A 14514-nucleotide genomic window follows, 5' to 3' on the forward strand; every position below is an offset into this window, starting at 1 on the left:
TCCTGTCACCTCGACTGACTCATTGTCAGCCGACACTGCATTCCAATTGGAATCAAGGTCCATCTGGATCTAAGCAATTTTATCTGCAAAAAACCTATCCTCAGCACTACCCTCCAAGGGTTCATCAAATCCCCCCCGATTAAAGAGGGAGCAAGTCACTCTAAATAGGGGGGCTGGACGGGATTCCGCAGACACAATCAGGGCAACATTATACACATATCTTGTCATCCTGATTGCCACTTTGTAAATCTCCATATGAGCTTTTACAAGTGTTCGGTCGGATTCAGATCTACTTTTTCTCCAATGCTTCTCCAGACATCTCTTGTGGCATTTTATCCCCCGAAGCTCCTCGGGTTGGGGGTCCGGGGGGTGCTGGCAAGCCCCCCATGCTGGCGGCGACGTTTTAAAACAGCTGCGCCGCCCCCAATCTTCGGCTCCTCGCTAGCGGGCAGGCAGGCGGCGGACAAGCCGTTCGCTGGCGCTCGCTCTTGCCGCTTTCCAGCTGAGTCCTGAAGCGACCCGATTATAAGCCGAGGCACCTACTTTTGCCACAAAAACTGGGAAAACTTATTGACTCGAGTATAAGCCTAGGGTGGAAAATGCAGTGGCTACTGGTAACTTATAAAAATGGAATATTCTTCTACTGTAGCTTCTTAAAATTGTTTTGTAGGAGAATTTAACAAAACATATGAAGAACGGTTGCAGGAACTGGGTATATCTAGCTTAATGAAAAAAAGGACCAGGAGAGACATGATAGCAGTCTTCCAATATTTCAGGGTTTGCCACAAAGAAGAGAGAGTCAACTTATTCTCCAAAGCACCTGAGGGCAGAACAAGACGCAATGGGTGGAAACTAAACAAGGAAAGAAGCAATTTACCAAATAAATGTATTGCTTTAATGCAAACGGCCACTGCTTTGCAAGTGCAGGTGATAACTTTGCAAAAGAATCAGGGTGCAGCAGCTGCTCCTCCCTCCCCCCCCAGTTCATAGTTCAACCATGGCCAAAAATTTAGCTAAGCCATCAGGGGCAAGAGATCAAGTCACCTCATTTCTTCATCAATGTACAAACTTTTTCAACTCCTCTCCAGAGATGCCATGAAAGTTTCTTTTATTATAAGCCTGTGCGGAGATGCTGCATTCGAGTGGGCACTGCCTTTCCTGGCATGCCAGGACCCAATCCTGCACAATTATGATAATTTTTGCCAAATGCTTGAACAAGAATTTGAAGATCCTATGCGCGTACAGAACGCCATTGTTCAATTGTGCCAATTATGAATGGGCAACAAGACCATCTCTGAGTATATCTCAGACTTTTGGAAATTAGTCATACCCCTGAATTGGGATGAGGGAGCCCTTATGGAACTGTTCCATAACTGGGCCTATTCTTCCCCCCCCCCCCCATTTGTGAACGAGCTGATGCACCAACCATCTCCGGGCACACTAAATGAACTCTACCAGATGTGTTTGACCATTGAGACTAAAATGTTATCTGCCCAGAACCGTGTCACCAGATACGAAAGCCAATTTGGGGAGAAACCCAGACCAGTGCCAGATTTCAAAACAACGGGTTTAACCCAGTGCCAAGACGTGCCTTTCAGATGCCAGCAGACACCAGAAACCGACCAGCTGCCATTGCTCGAGAGGAACCAATGGATCTAGGCATGGCCTGAGTGAAGCCGAGAAAGCCAGACGTCGAGCGGAAGGCCTCTGCATGTATTGTGGAGAAGCTGGACACCTTCTACCTGCTTGCCCTCAGAAAAGATGCGGCACTCCCGCTCCTACTCTAGTCTCGAATACTGGGCCCATGTTTCAGGTTCAGGCCATCTTGCCGGGAAACGACCAGAGCCCAGCCTAAAAGAAACCTTAGGCCGGGCGGGCACCAAACTGAATTCCAATGTTATGGCAGATGAACCAAGACCTTCAAGATACCTGACCTTAGCCATTGAGGTAAACTAAAAAAACCACCCAAAACCCTCCCTGCTAGTGCTTTAGTAGATTCCGAAGCTACTACCAACTTTATAGATGAAAACTTTGCTCGTTTTCACGCCATACTGTTCTGATCTCCAGCTAAGGCCACTGTTAATTGGAATAAAGGCTTGCTAAATGCAGAGATTTGTAAAACAAAACATCATCTTTATTTTTCTTCCTTCTGTTAGACACTGCGTCATCTCGGCATGCAGCGCTCTCTTATCTCAGTCTTTAGTAGTCAAGGCAACATCAAAATCATCAAAGCATTCCACAATTCATTCTAAGATTTATGGCTAGACAGCCTTAGCCCAGGGTAATAAAAACTGCAATTAAAAGCACATAAAGCAAAGCTTACTTTCGGAGCCACTGAAAGACACCTCCATATTTCTTAATAGCAGATTAAGAACTCTACCCTTCTCTTCCGCTGACACCCGGACATGATGAATTAATAACTTAATCAATTAACCCATTCCTCTCCTAATATTTCTTCCCTAACACTTGCTCTCTTCACCTTTGCAAGCGTCTGAAAGAAGGATTTACCCATCTAATATCTATTTCTCCTTCACTTGAATCTGAACTCATAGAAACATCCTGTGGTTGGTCTCCTCCTTCTTCTTCTGCCTGTAAATCAGGCCCTGCTACTAATTCATAAACACTTTCCGAATCAGAATCTGCAAAATCCCCAAACTGAACAGGAGTATACACAACACATGCCATTGTGCCCAGTCATACCTCCTATTCTTGTTGAAACTATCGATGGCCGTGTTCTCTTGTCCAGACCAATCAAATTTCAGACCCAACCAATCGCCTTAACCATTGTGTACCATGAAGAATTTTATGTCAGCAAAGGTCTCCACTTTCCTAAAGTCCTTGGCTTAGCATGGTTCAAACCCCACGAACCCCACATCGTGTGGTCCCAAAATCATATTTCCTTTCCCAGTCTACAATGTATAGACTGCATCCATCCACCTTTTATCACTCAACTTCCCGCCCAGCTCACCAGGACTCTTCCACCATACGTTTCCGACTTTGCCAATGTTTTTGGTGAAAAGGACACAGACCAATTACCCTCCCCCCACCGATCTTATGACAATGCCATTAACCTATTACCCAATGCCAAACTTCCTGGGGGACACCTCTACTCCATGTCTCAACCCGACTTGGCTGCCTTTAAAGACTTTTTTGAAAAGAACCTGGCCAGAGGCTTCATCCAACCCTCCTCTTCACCACTCTCAGCTCTAGTACTTTTTGTCAAAAAGAAAACTGAGACCTAAGACTCTGCTGTGATTATCATCAACTCAATTCCATTACCGTTCGTAACTGCTACCCTCTACCTTTGATCTCTGAACTCATGCAGCACCTTCACACAGCAACCATCGTCACCAAAATCGATTTGTGAGGTGCTTACAACCTCATTCTCATCCACAAAGGCAACAAATGGAAGACCGACTTTGGCACCTGGTATGGCCATTTTGAATTTATCGCCATGCCTTTTGGACTCACCAATGTGCCAGCAGTATTTCAATATTTCATGAATGATATATTCAAATACTTTATTGACCACTTCATGGTCGTCTACCTTGATGACATTTTGATATACCTTCCTTCTAGAGAGACTCACCTACACCACTTACGTACTCCAGCGCCTCCGACAACATCATCTTTATGCCAAGATAGAAAAATGCTAATTTTTCCAAACTTCCATTGACTTCTTAGGACTTGTCATTTCCTCCCAAGGCATCACCATGGACACCGGAAAACTCGATGCCTTGCAAACTTGGCAACCTCCAGCTTGAGCCAAGGATGTCCAACGATTTTTGGGATTTGTCAATTACTACCAAACCTTCATTCCCAACTTTGCCACCTTGACGGTGCCCCTCACCTGTCTTTTCCAGAAAGGAGTTCCATTTCAATGGGGCACTACAGAGCAACAAGCTTTTCTCAACCTCAAAAAAGCTTTCATGCAAGAACCTATTCTTCAGTACCCAGATCCTGCTCGTCCGTTTATCGTAGAAGCTGACGCCTCCGATGTTGGAGTGGGCTGTACTTCTTCAACAATGCCAAGGCGGTGAACCTTTATTCCCCTGTGCCTTTTATTCCAGAAAATTGAAACCTGCTGAATGCAACTATACCATTTGGGAAAAATAACTTTTAGCCTTTGAGACTTGGTGACATCACCTGGAAGGAGCCCATCACCAAGTAAAGGTCAGAACTGACCACAAAAACTTGGAATTTCTCCAAACTGCCAGGAAATTGAGCCAGAGACAGATCCTATGGTCTTTTTTCTTCGCCAGATTCAACTTCCGCATTACCTACATTTCCAAGTGGGATAACAAACAAGCTGATGCATTGTCTCGCAAACTTGAATACCCAAGAACCTGTCCCGCTTTGTACCATTCTACCTCTCGCATCAATCACAGCCACCACGATACGGTAGATCTTTGAGAATGAATTCGGGAACCACAACGCCAGGACCCCGTTGTTGACCAAAGAAAGCAAGAACTAGAACCTGATTCTCCATGGACCGTTTCTGATGACTTGCTACACTACCGTGATCTACTCTATGTTCCAGTAGGTCCACTCCGAGGTCTCATCCTCAACCAGTGCCACGATAACCCAGCAGCCGGCCACTTCAATCTCTTCAAAACACTGCACCTCATCTCTCGAACCTTTTGATGGCCCAGACTCCGCCATGATGTCCACGCCTACGTCAACTCCTGCATCCGTTATCGCCAAGCCAAGGCAGTCACCGGATCCCCTCCAGGATTATTGCAGCCTTTGCCTACACCTGAGAGAACCTGGGTTACCATTTCCATGGACTTCCTCACCTGTTTACCTATCTCTGCCGATTTAACTGCTGTGCTTGTAGTGGTGGACATGTTAACCAAGATGGCTCACTTCATCCCTTGTCGCCAACTACCTACAGCCAAGATCACAGCTCAACTATTCATCCAGCACATCTTCCGCCTACATGGCTTTCCCAACACCATTGTCTTCAATCACGGCCAATTTTGGAAAAAACTCATGATCGCCCTCCAAGTCAAAGTTCCCTTAGCATCCACCCATCACCCCCAAACCGATAGGGGCACTGAAAAAGTTATTGGCATCCTGCAACAATACCTCCATTGTTTTGTTCACAACAGAAAAAATGTTTGGGCAAAATATTTTCCCTTAGCTGAGTTCGTCTTTAATAACTCTGAACATACCTCCACGCAGACCACACCGTTCTGCACTAATTACGGGTTCTATCCCCAACTGTTTCCGCACATGCCCTCTGATTCTCCAGTTCCACTTGCCGTCAAGTTTCTTACTGAGTTACATGCCATTCACCAACTCGTCCAGCTTTCTTTGACTCAAGCCACAGAAGACTGCAAACGTTTTGCGGACTGTTCCCGCAAAGACACTTCCCCATTGACCATTGGTGATCAAATTTGGCTTTCTACCAAATACCTTTCTTCTGAACATCACCGCAAGCTTAACCAACGTTTCATCGGCCCTTTTCCTGTTGAAAAAGTCATCAATACAGTTACCTACTGTTTGACATTGCCCACTTCCATGTGTGTGCATCCCGTTTTTCACCGCTCACTACTTGTTCCAGTGTCACCTGACCCTCCACTTCGCCCACCAGTTCCAGCTCCTGCTGTTCCTTCTCCTCCACACCCTGCACCCAGATTTCACGTTCCAGTGCCCTGCTTGAACATTACTGGCATCCGAGACTCTTGTTGGCTCGACGACCGTTTCCAGTACCTGGTGGAATGGTCGGGAGGCAGGCCTGATAACACTGTCTGGATGGATGCTAAGGACTTTGAAGCTCCTGAATTACTTTTTGACTTTCATGTTCATTTTCCTTCTAAACCCAACCCCATTTATCAACTGGGGGCGGGGAGCGGCCATGAGAAGAGGGATGGTGTTGTGTATACTCCCTTGCAGCCGGAGGAATGTTCAGATTCAGAGGAGGAGGGTGAGTAAGAGATTGTAAATTTACCTGAGTTAGAGGCAGATGGCAATGTTAGTGATGACCATGGAGCTAATCACATAGACATGAGTTCGGATGAATCAAGTGGGGGAGATGGCAGATGGATTGATCCCTGTTTTAGACGCTATCAGAGACGAGTAGAAGAAAGAGGGAGGAGATATTAGCGTTAGAAAGTGAGGAATTAATTAATCAATTACCTCACAGCTGGGTGTGAACGGAAGAAGAAGCTGATTCCATTCAATCTTGTCATCCCAAGATGTACGCGTCCACGACACGCTCTGGAGAGTAAGCTAACAAATGTGTGATTTATGACCTGCTTTTATGGCTCCTGGCTAGCACTGATTAGCCCATAAATTTTAGAATGACTTGTGGAATGTTTTGATGTTATTTCTGAGATAATTAGAGAGAGAATAATTAAAGGGAGAAATGAGAAAGAAAATTATTGCGTGAGAAGATGTATAAATGGGAGAAGGAGAAATAAAGATGTGGTTTTTTACAAATATATGCCTTTAGCAATCATTTATTCCAATTATTACCTGAATTGGCCTGAAACCAGAACACTCAATGGGCGCTGAGGAAGTGGAGGCTGCACACATGGCTGCATTACAGCATGTGGCTGGGACCATCTTTCCACTTCTGACTTCAGGGTAAAAACAAAAACTAAGGACTGCAACCTAGAGATCTCCCCATGCAAAGAGGGAAGTGCCCCAAATTCAACAAGGTACTACAGAACACAACAACCAAACAAGTGTTACACTGCACCAAGCCAGACATCTTAACAATTTATTGAAATACAAGTACTTACCAATAACGCCTGTCCTACCAAACCTCTGACAGTTTTGGTTTGTAGTTATATGTGATATGTAGTTTGTAGTATCTCCCCAACCTCTTTGAATTCCAGAAATAGAAAAAGGTTAAAAAGCACTACCTTTCTCTCCTCCTTCTCTCATTAGGTCTCAGGTCCCAGCCAGGAGCTCTAGCTCTGGCATCTGTGAACTGAAAGTGCAATTGAAAATGGCTTTTCCCCTCCTTTTTATCCTTCCCAGACAGTAGTTCCTCCCCAGCCTAATCTGTGAATGGTCTGTGTTTGAATTCAAACTGCCAATGAAATTGTCCCTTTCTTACCTTTCTCCTTTTTCAGCCAGTAGTATCTCCCCAACCTCTTTAAATTCCAGAAATAGAAAATGGCTAAAAAGCACTACGTTTCTCTCCTCCTTCTCTCACTAGGCCTCAGATCCCAGCCCCAATTTACAACTTAACTCCAGACCCAATTATGAAAATAAAGTGAGGACTACCTGCACTGGTAATGAAGATCAGTATTACATTTCTTATTTTTTCTTTATTTAATTTTTTTCTTTCTTTCTTTGAATTCTTTGAAATCTTTCTATTTCTATTTTTCTTTCTGAATTCAATTTGCAATGTTTATTATTGTAACATTTTCCAGTTAAAATTATTAACAAAAATAAATCATTTTCATAGTACTCATAGTCTTAACTAAAATTAAGCATTAATTTTAAGGGAAATGAGCAATTAAGAAATATGATGTATAAACAAACAAATAAATGATATACATACATACATACATACATACATACATACATACATACATACATACATAGAAACATAGAAACATAGAAGTCTAACGGCAGAAAAAGACCTCCTGGTCCATCTAGTCTGCCCTTATACTATTTTCTGTATTTTATCTTAGGATGGATATGTGTTTATCCCAGGCATGTTTAAATTCAGTTACTGTGGATTTATCTACCACGTCTGCTGGAAGTTTGTTCCAAGGATCTACTACTCTTTCAGTAAAATAATATTTTCTCATGTTGCTTTTGATCTTTCCCCCAACTAACTTCAGATTGTGTCCCCTTGTTCTTGTGTTCACTTTCCTATTAAAAACACTTCCCTCCTGGACCTTATTTAACCCTTTAATATATTTAAATGTTTCGATCATGTCCCCCCTTTTCCTTCTGTCCTCCAGACTATACAGATTGAGTTCATTAAGTCTTTCCTGATACGTTTTATGCTTAAGACCTTCCACCATTCTTGTAGCCCGTCTTTGGACCCGTTCAATTTTGTCAATATCTTTTTGTAGGTGAGGTCCCCAGAACTGAACACAGTATTCCAAATGTGGTCTCACCAGCATTCTATATAGCGGGATCATAATCTCCCTCTTCCTGCTTGTTATACCTCTAGCTATGCAGCCAAGCATCCTACTTGCTTTCCCTACCGCCTGACTGCACTGTTCACCCATTTTGAGACTGTCAGAAATCAATACCCCTAAATCCTTTTCTTCTGAAGTATTTGCTAACACAGAACTGCCGATACAATACTCAGATTGAGGATTCCTTTTCCCCAAGTGCATTATTTTACATTTGGAAACATTAAACTGCAGTTTCCATTGTTTTGACCATTTATCTAGTAAAGCTAAATCATTTACCATATTACAGACGCCTCCAGGAATATCAACCCTATTGCACACTTTAGAGTCATTGGCAAATAGGCAAACCTTCCCTACCAAACCTTCCCCTATGTCACTCACAAACATATTAAAAAGAATAGGACCCAGAACAGACCCTTGTGGCACACCGCTTGTAACCTGACTCTGCTCAGAATACTCGCCGTTAACAATAACTCTCTGATGTCTACGCTTCAGCCAGCTGCAAATCCATTGAACTATCCAGGGATTGAGTCCAATCTTCACTAATTTATCTATCAGCTCTTTATATGGAACCGTATCAAAGGCTTTGCTGAAGTCCAGGTAGGCAATATCCACGGCACCACCTTCATCCAACACCTTTGTGACATAGTCAAAGAAATCAATGAGATTAGTCTGACATGATTTGCATTCAGTAAAGCCATGCTGATTTGGGTCCAATAAGTTATTGTTTTTTAGGTGCTGATTTATCCTCTTTTTGAGTAGAGTCTCCATCATTTTAACTACAACTGATGTCAAGCTAACTGGCCTGTAGTTACCAGCTTCTTCTCTACTGCCCTTCTTGTGGATAGGCACAACACTGGCCATTCTCCAATCCTCAGGAACTTCTCCTGTTAACAAGGATTGGTTAAACAAATCAGTCAGGGGGTAGCAATGACAGATCTGAGTTCTTTAAGAACTCTGGGGTGGATGCCATCTGGACCCATTGCCTTATTTATCTTTAATCATTCAAGTTCTTCTAAGACATCGGCTTCTAAGATCACTGGAGCTGAATCCGTACAGCTGGAAACAATGCTATATCCCTCTATAGTATTATTTTGTAAGGTGTCTTTTGAGAAAACTGAACAGAAGTAGCTATTGAAATGGTCAGCGATCTCCTTATTCCCATTAATGCATGTATTATTCCCAGTACTAAGCTTCGTGATGCCACAGTTTTTCTTCTTCTTATCACTAATATATCTGAAGAAGGTTTTATCCCCCTTCTTTACAGATTTGGCAATTTCTTCCTCTTTTGAGGCTTTAGCAGCATATATTATCTGTTTTGCCTCCTTCTTTTAAAAAAAAAAAATTTTAAAATTGATTTTATAGGTTTACAAAAAACAAACATATAACAGTGCACAGTGCATGTGCCCATCACCAAACAACACACACACCCCGTCACCCCCACCACCCCTATAGAAGGATTCAAAGAATTTTAAGTTATTTATCTATCTATTGATCCTTGGCTGTATCTTGAACGATTTTTACTAAAAGAGTGATTGTAATTTATTTTTCGTATTTACATCACAGATTCTACTTAACATATAATCTTTTACCTTGTTCCATCGCACCATCAGCTTCTCTAGTTTATTCTCATCAAAATTATTTAATCTTATTTCCATAATTTCAAAATGTATGTGATCCACCATGTACCAGTACCAATTCTGTAGTGTCCATTTTGTAGAGTCTTTCCATCCTAATACTATCACCGCTTGAGCACTTTCCAATGCTACAGTTTTAATTTCTTTAGATTCTCCTAGTTCCCTATATTTAATTAAGATTGCTGTTTCTTTTGTAATTATCCAATTAATGTTTAACATTTTATTAATTTCATTCTGGACTACCTTCCAGAATTTCTGTATTTCTGTACATTCCCAGATCATATGCATAAAAATTCCTTTTTTCTGGCATCCATGCCAGCATTTACCCTTCTCTTTCCCCTGGAAGTGTGCAATTTGTACAGGTGTATAGTACCACTTATGTAAGATTTTTCTTCTCATCTCTTTAACTCTCGTATTTTTAATCTTATATATATTTACTATTATTTCTTCCATTTCTCTTTCGTCTATTTGTAAGTCATCCTGCCAACATCTTGTTAAACTTTTAACTACTTCTTCTTCCCTCAGCAATAGCATTCTATATATGTTACTGGCTTGTGCTTTACTTTCATTTATCTTTACCCTTATTATTTTTTCCAAGCTATTTTCTTCTCGTAAGAAAAGTTATTTGTCTTACATACAGTCCAGTGGCTTTTAAGATGGCCTTTTTTAATACAGTCCACTGGGTTCTCGCTCCTGCCATTTTATCCCTCCCCTTTAATTCATTATCTAAATATTCCCCCATTGCATTAAAATTTGTTTTTCTGAAATCCAATACTTTGGTTGCATTATAGGATTGCTCACAATGAGTTTTTACATCAAACCACAAACATAGATGGTCACTGCAACCTAAATTTTCTCCCACCTTGACCTCTGAAACCCAATTCCCATTCGTAAAAACTAAATCTAGAATATTCTCCCCTCTAGTTGGTGTCTTAACCAGCTGTGCCAGAGCTGCTCCTGTAAAGGCCTCTACTATATTCTTACTTTTGCATGTAAGGACACTGGGGATATTCCAGTCAACATCAGGCATGTTGAAATCACCCATAACCACAATATCTCCCTTTAGTGCCATTTGGGTAATTTCATCCACCATCTTGTTGTCATATTCCTCAGATTGCCCTGGAGGCCTATAGATCACCCCAATTCTAATGACAGAACCTTCTTTATTTTGCATGCAAATCCAGAGTCTCCAGATCTTGACATGTATTTTGAATTAGTGTTGTTTTTAGACTTTCTTTAACATAAATGGCTACTCCACCTCCCCTTCTCTCTATTCTATCCTTCCTATACAGTGTATATCCTGGTATGGATATTTCCCATTCATGAGAATCCTTAAACCATGTCTCAGTTATGGCAACCAGATCCAAATTATCTCTAGATATTATGGCCATTAACTCACAGAGCTTGTTGCTCAAGCTTCGAGCATTCGTGCACATTACCCGAACAACATTATTTTCATTATTAGTTTGCCCCTTATCATCAACAACTACATCTATTTTATTTGCAGCTCCCTTTTCATAAGCTTCCAAAAACTGATTTATCCTCATTGGTCGGGGACAGAAATCACCCACATCAGTTACATCTCTGTCCCCTTTACCTAGTTTAAATGCCTGTCCAAAAAAGTTCTGAATTCCTCACCGAGCACCTGGGTACCTCTGTATGATGGATGCAAACCATCCCTCTTAAACAACTCCATATTAGACCATCTACTGATATCATGACTTACATAGCCAAAACCTTCAGCTTTACACCACTGCCTTAACCACACATTAAACTCTCTGATACACGTTGTTTTATCCTCTTGGCCACAAACCGGTAACACCTCTGAGAAAGTCACTGAATCAGTTATTTTACCCAGCTCCACACTTAGACATTGAAAATCTCTTTTTACTACATTAACATTTCTCTGGGACAAATCATTTGTGCCAAGATGCACCACTACATCAACGTTATTACCTTTACTCACAGCCTTGACAATGTTTGTAATCCGCCTCCTGTCCCTGCTGGCAGTGGCCCCTGGGAGACACCTCATCTCCTTCACCACATCCTTACTCTGTCCCAAATCAACACCTCTAACAGTCGAATCACCCACAAGAAAATGTGTCCTCTTTTTATTTCTACTAACTGCACTTGATGGTTTGGTGACACTATGTACCTCACTTAGAACAACTTCCCCTTTGAACATCCCCTCATTCTCTGCCTGAGGGACCTTGCTAATATCTCCAACACCCTTACTATTTAAATCCGCAAGAACATTACATACATACATACATACATACATACATACATACATACATACATAATCAATCTACAGAAGAGAGAAGTAGACTTGCTTAGAAAAACCCCATAATTCAAAAAGTTATCTATCATCCTATAACTCATAGATTAGGAATAATCTGCACATTCAAGGCCAAGATAACTCTCTAGGTCTATCTTAAAAGAGGCCAAACTTCTATCACTCAACCAGCATTGCTAATAATTTATAAGATAAACATCTGAAGAGCATCAAATTATTGATTTTTGATTTGCAGCACATCAAAGCTGATTTAGTAAAATAAGATACCACAGTATCTTCTTTATATAGAAGTTTTTATTTATATTAAAAGTAGGATTTAGTGGATATATGGAAAAGTTACATCTCTGAGTAACAATTGGAATAGCATTAAGATTTATATACCACTTCACAGTGCTTTATAGCCTTCTCAATGATAAATGATGAACAATGGAGTTCATCAATTATGAAGCAGGCTGCTAATATCAAAGTATATTTTGATAATGTTTATTTCAAGATATTTGATCCAATTGCATTTTCAAAATGAAGACGCAGGTAAAAAAAACCTTCACATGCATTTAAGATTATTTTTTTTAAAAAAATTCAATTCAATAGAATATTTTGAAGAGGTTCTATAGCTTCATAATGAAGAGAACTTCAAGTTTCAAGAATATAAAATTGTATTTTTTTAATGTGAAATTTACTATTTCTAAAACGGACCATAAAAATCTCACACATAATGGCCTGGTAGATTTTTCAATTGCAGTGAAAATATAAATATATTAATATATTTATATATTAATATAAAATATTAAAAATACTTAACTTTTAATTAAAAGATAAGATTTATATTGCATCTTAAGATAAGATCTGCTCCAATGAGCTTTTAGCATAAAAATGGATGCTAGCTCTAGTCATTGTTAGATTTGCTTTGATAGAGAAGATTGAGTGTTATAATGGCTAATATCTTCAGAATGGAAAAATATGCCTTTATAATTAAGATGACGGTATAGATAATTTCTCAACATGTATTAAGTATATGTTTATATAATACTAACCTTTTTGCTCCATTTCTTTCATTTCTTCAGGAGAAATTTTTAATTTGTCAATATGTTCTCTTATAACATTTGCCCACTTTTTTAATGAATCTAATGCAGTCCATGGTTTAGACATATCTACTACCATTATAATTAAAGTATCCTTTAGAGAGGTAGCTTCTATTGCAAATTTGAGCAGGTCTTTATGGTACAGATCACCATCCAAAATCCATACATTGCATCTTGTCTGATCTAGAAACAAAGCAAAAGTCAAATAGTTCACTAATATAAATCAAAATAATAAATCATAGTTCTATAAAGTACAATTACCTTTTCATAGCAAATATCATCTAAAAATTCTTATTACAGAAAATATGGTAGCACCTTTCATTAAAAATAAGGTCTGAATTCTTATATGATCAAATATTTTAAGTAGCTGGAGCTAAAGAGTTCATTATGATTCACAATGAAATAGATTTTGTTTCGTTAGCAGAAATATACAAATCTGCAAAATGTCAGGTGAATTTTGACAAAAACAGACAAAAAGGAAAAAAGAGGCAAAATAAAAGCAAGTAAATATTGAGATTGAAGTAAATGGTACACTTTAATGTAACACTCAGTTTGAAAACTAAAAAGTTGCGGAAATTTTTAGAAATGATGGCAAAATGATAGAGAGATAAGCTGAAGTGCTTTTGAGAGTAGAAAAAAATAGAAAGTAACAGTCATTAAGGATAATAAAAATTTCTTATCTTATATAGTTACTCCCAATCAGTCATCATGTTTTCTACGGTGTGAACCATTCTTTCAAAATTTACTTTTTCCTTGCCTACCAACTCCCATAGATACACAGATAATCCCAGATGTTTATGGCTGGGCAGCCTGGTTGCAGGGGGGAGAACCAGCTAACACAAGTTGAGCTCCATGTGTGCATGCAAACTAGTCCGCCGCTCACCAAGTTGATCTACTTGCATAAGTATGCCAGCCAGTCACTCATGTGGCTCAGTTCCAAACAGGCTACAGCATGGTAGTAGGCTGTGGTATGGGGATTGGACACCCCTGGACTAAGGGATGTTTAATGTATAGTTGTTGATTAATAAAGATGACACACATTTTAAAATACAGTGCTTTTAAAAAAATAAAAATAAAATAAAATAAAATACAGTGGTACCTCTGCTTACGAACACCTCTACTGATGAACTTTTCGAGATAAGAACCCAATATTTAAGATTTTTTTGCCTCTACTTCCGAACCATTTTCACCTTACAAACCCAAGCCCGGGTGCGTGCGCTCTCTTACTGCGTGTGTGCTCTCTTACTGCCGCAGGGATTTCCCTGCCTTGTGACTGCCGCGTTGCCAGGATTCCCTGCCTCCGGACTGCCAAAGCCAACTGTTGCCGGCCAAAGCGATTTCCCATTTGCTTGTATCAGCAGTCTGGAGGCGGGGAATCCTGGCTGTGGCAA

At 40.3% G+C, this 14514-nt stretch overlaps 1 protein-coding gene across 3 annotated transcripts in view; it reads right to left on the reverse strand.

The window, feature by feature from the left end:
- Positions 1 to 14514, reverse strand: part of DYNC1LI1 (dynein cytoplasmic 1 light intermediate chain 1) — a 72729-nt gene that overhangs the window by 43933 nt on the left and 14282 nt on the right. For all 3 annotated transcript variants that reach the window (XM_070727306.1, XM_070727308.1, XM_070727307.1), the window contains one exon: positions 13076 to 13306. In XM_070727306.1, coding sequence (XP_070583407.1) covers positions 13076 to 13306 — 231 coding nt within the window. The remainder of the gene's footprint in view (positions 1 to 13075; positions 13307 to 14514) is intronic.

Source organism: Erythrolamprus reginae, chromosome Z, assembly GCF_031021105.1.
Source record: "Erythrolamprus reginae isolate rEryReg1 chromosome Z, rEryReg1.hap1, whole genome shotgun sequence".
NCBI classification, from domain to species: domain Eukaryota; kingdom Metazoa; phylum Chordata; class Lepidosauria; order Squamata; family Dipsadidae; genus Erythrolamprus; species Erythrolamprus reginae.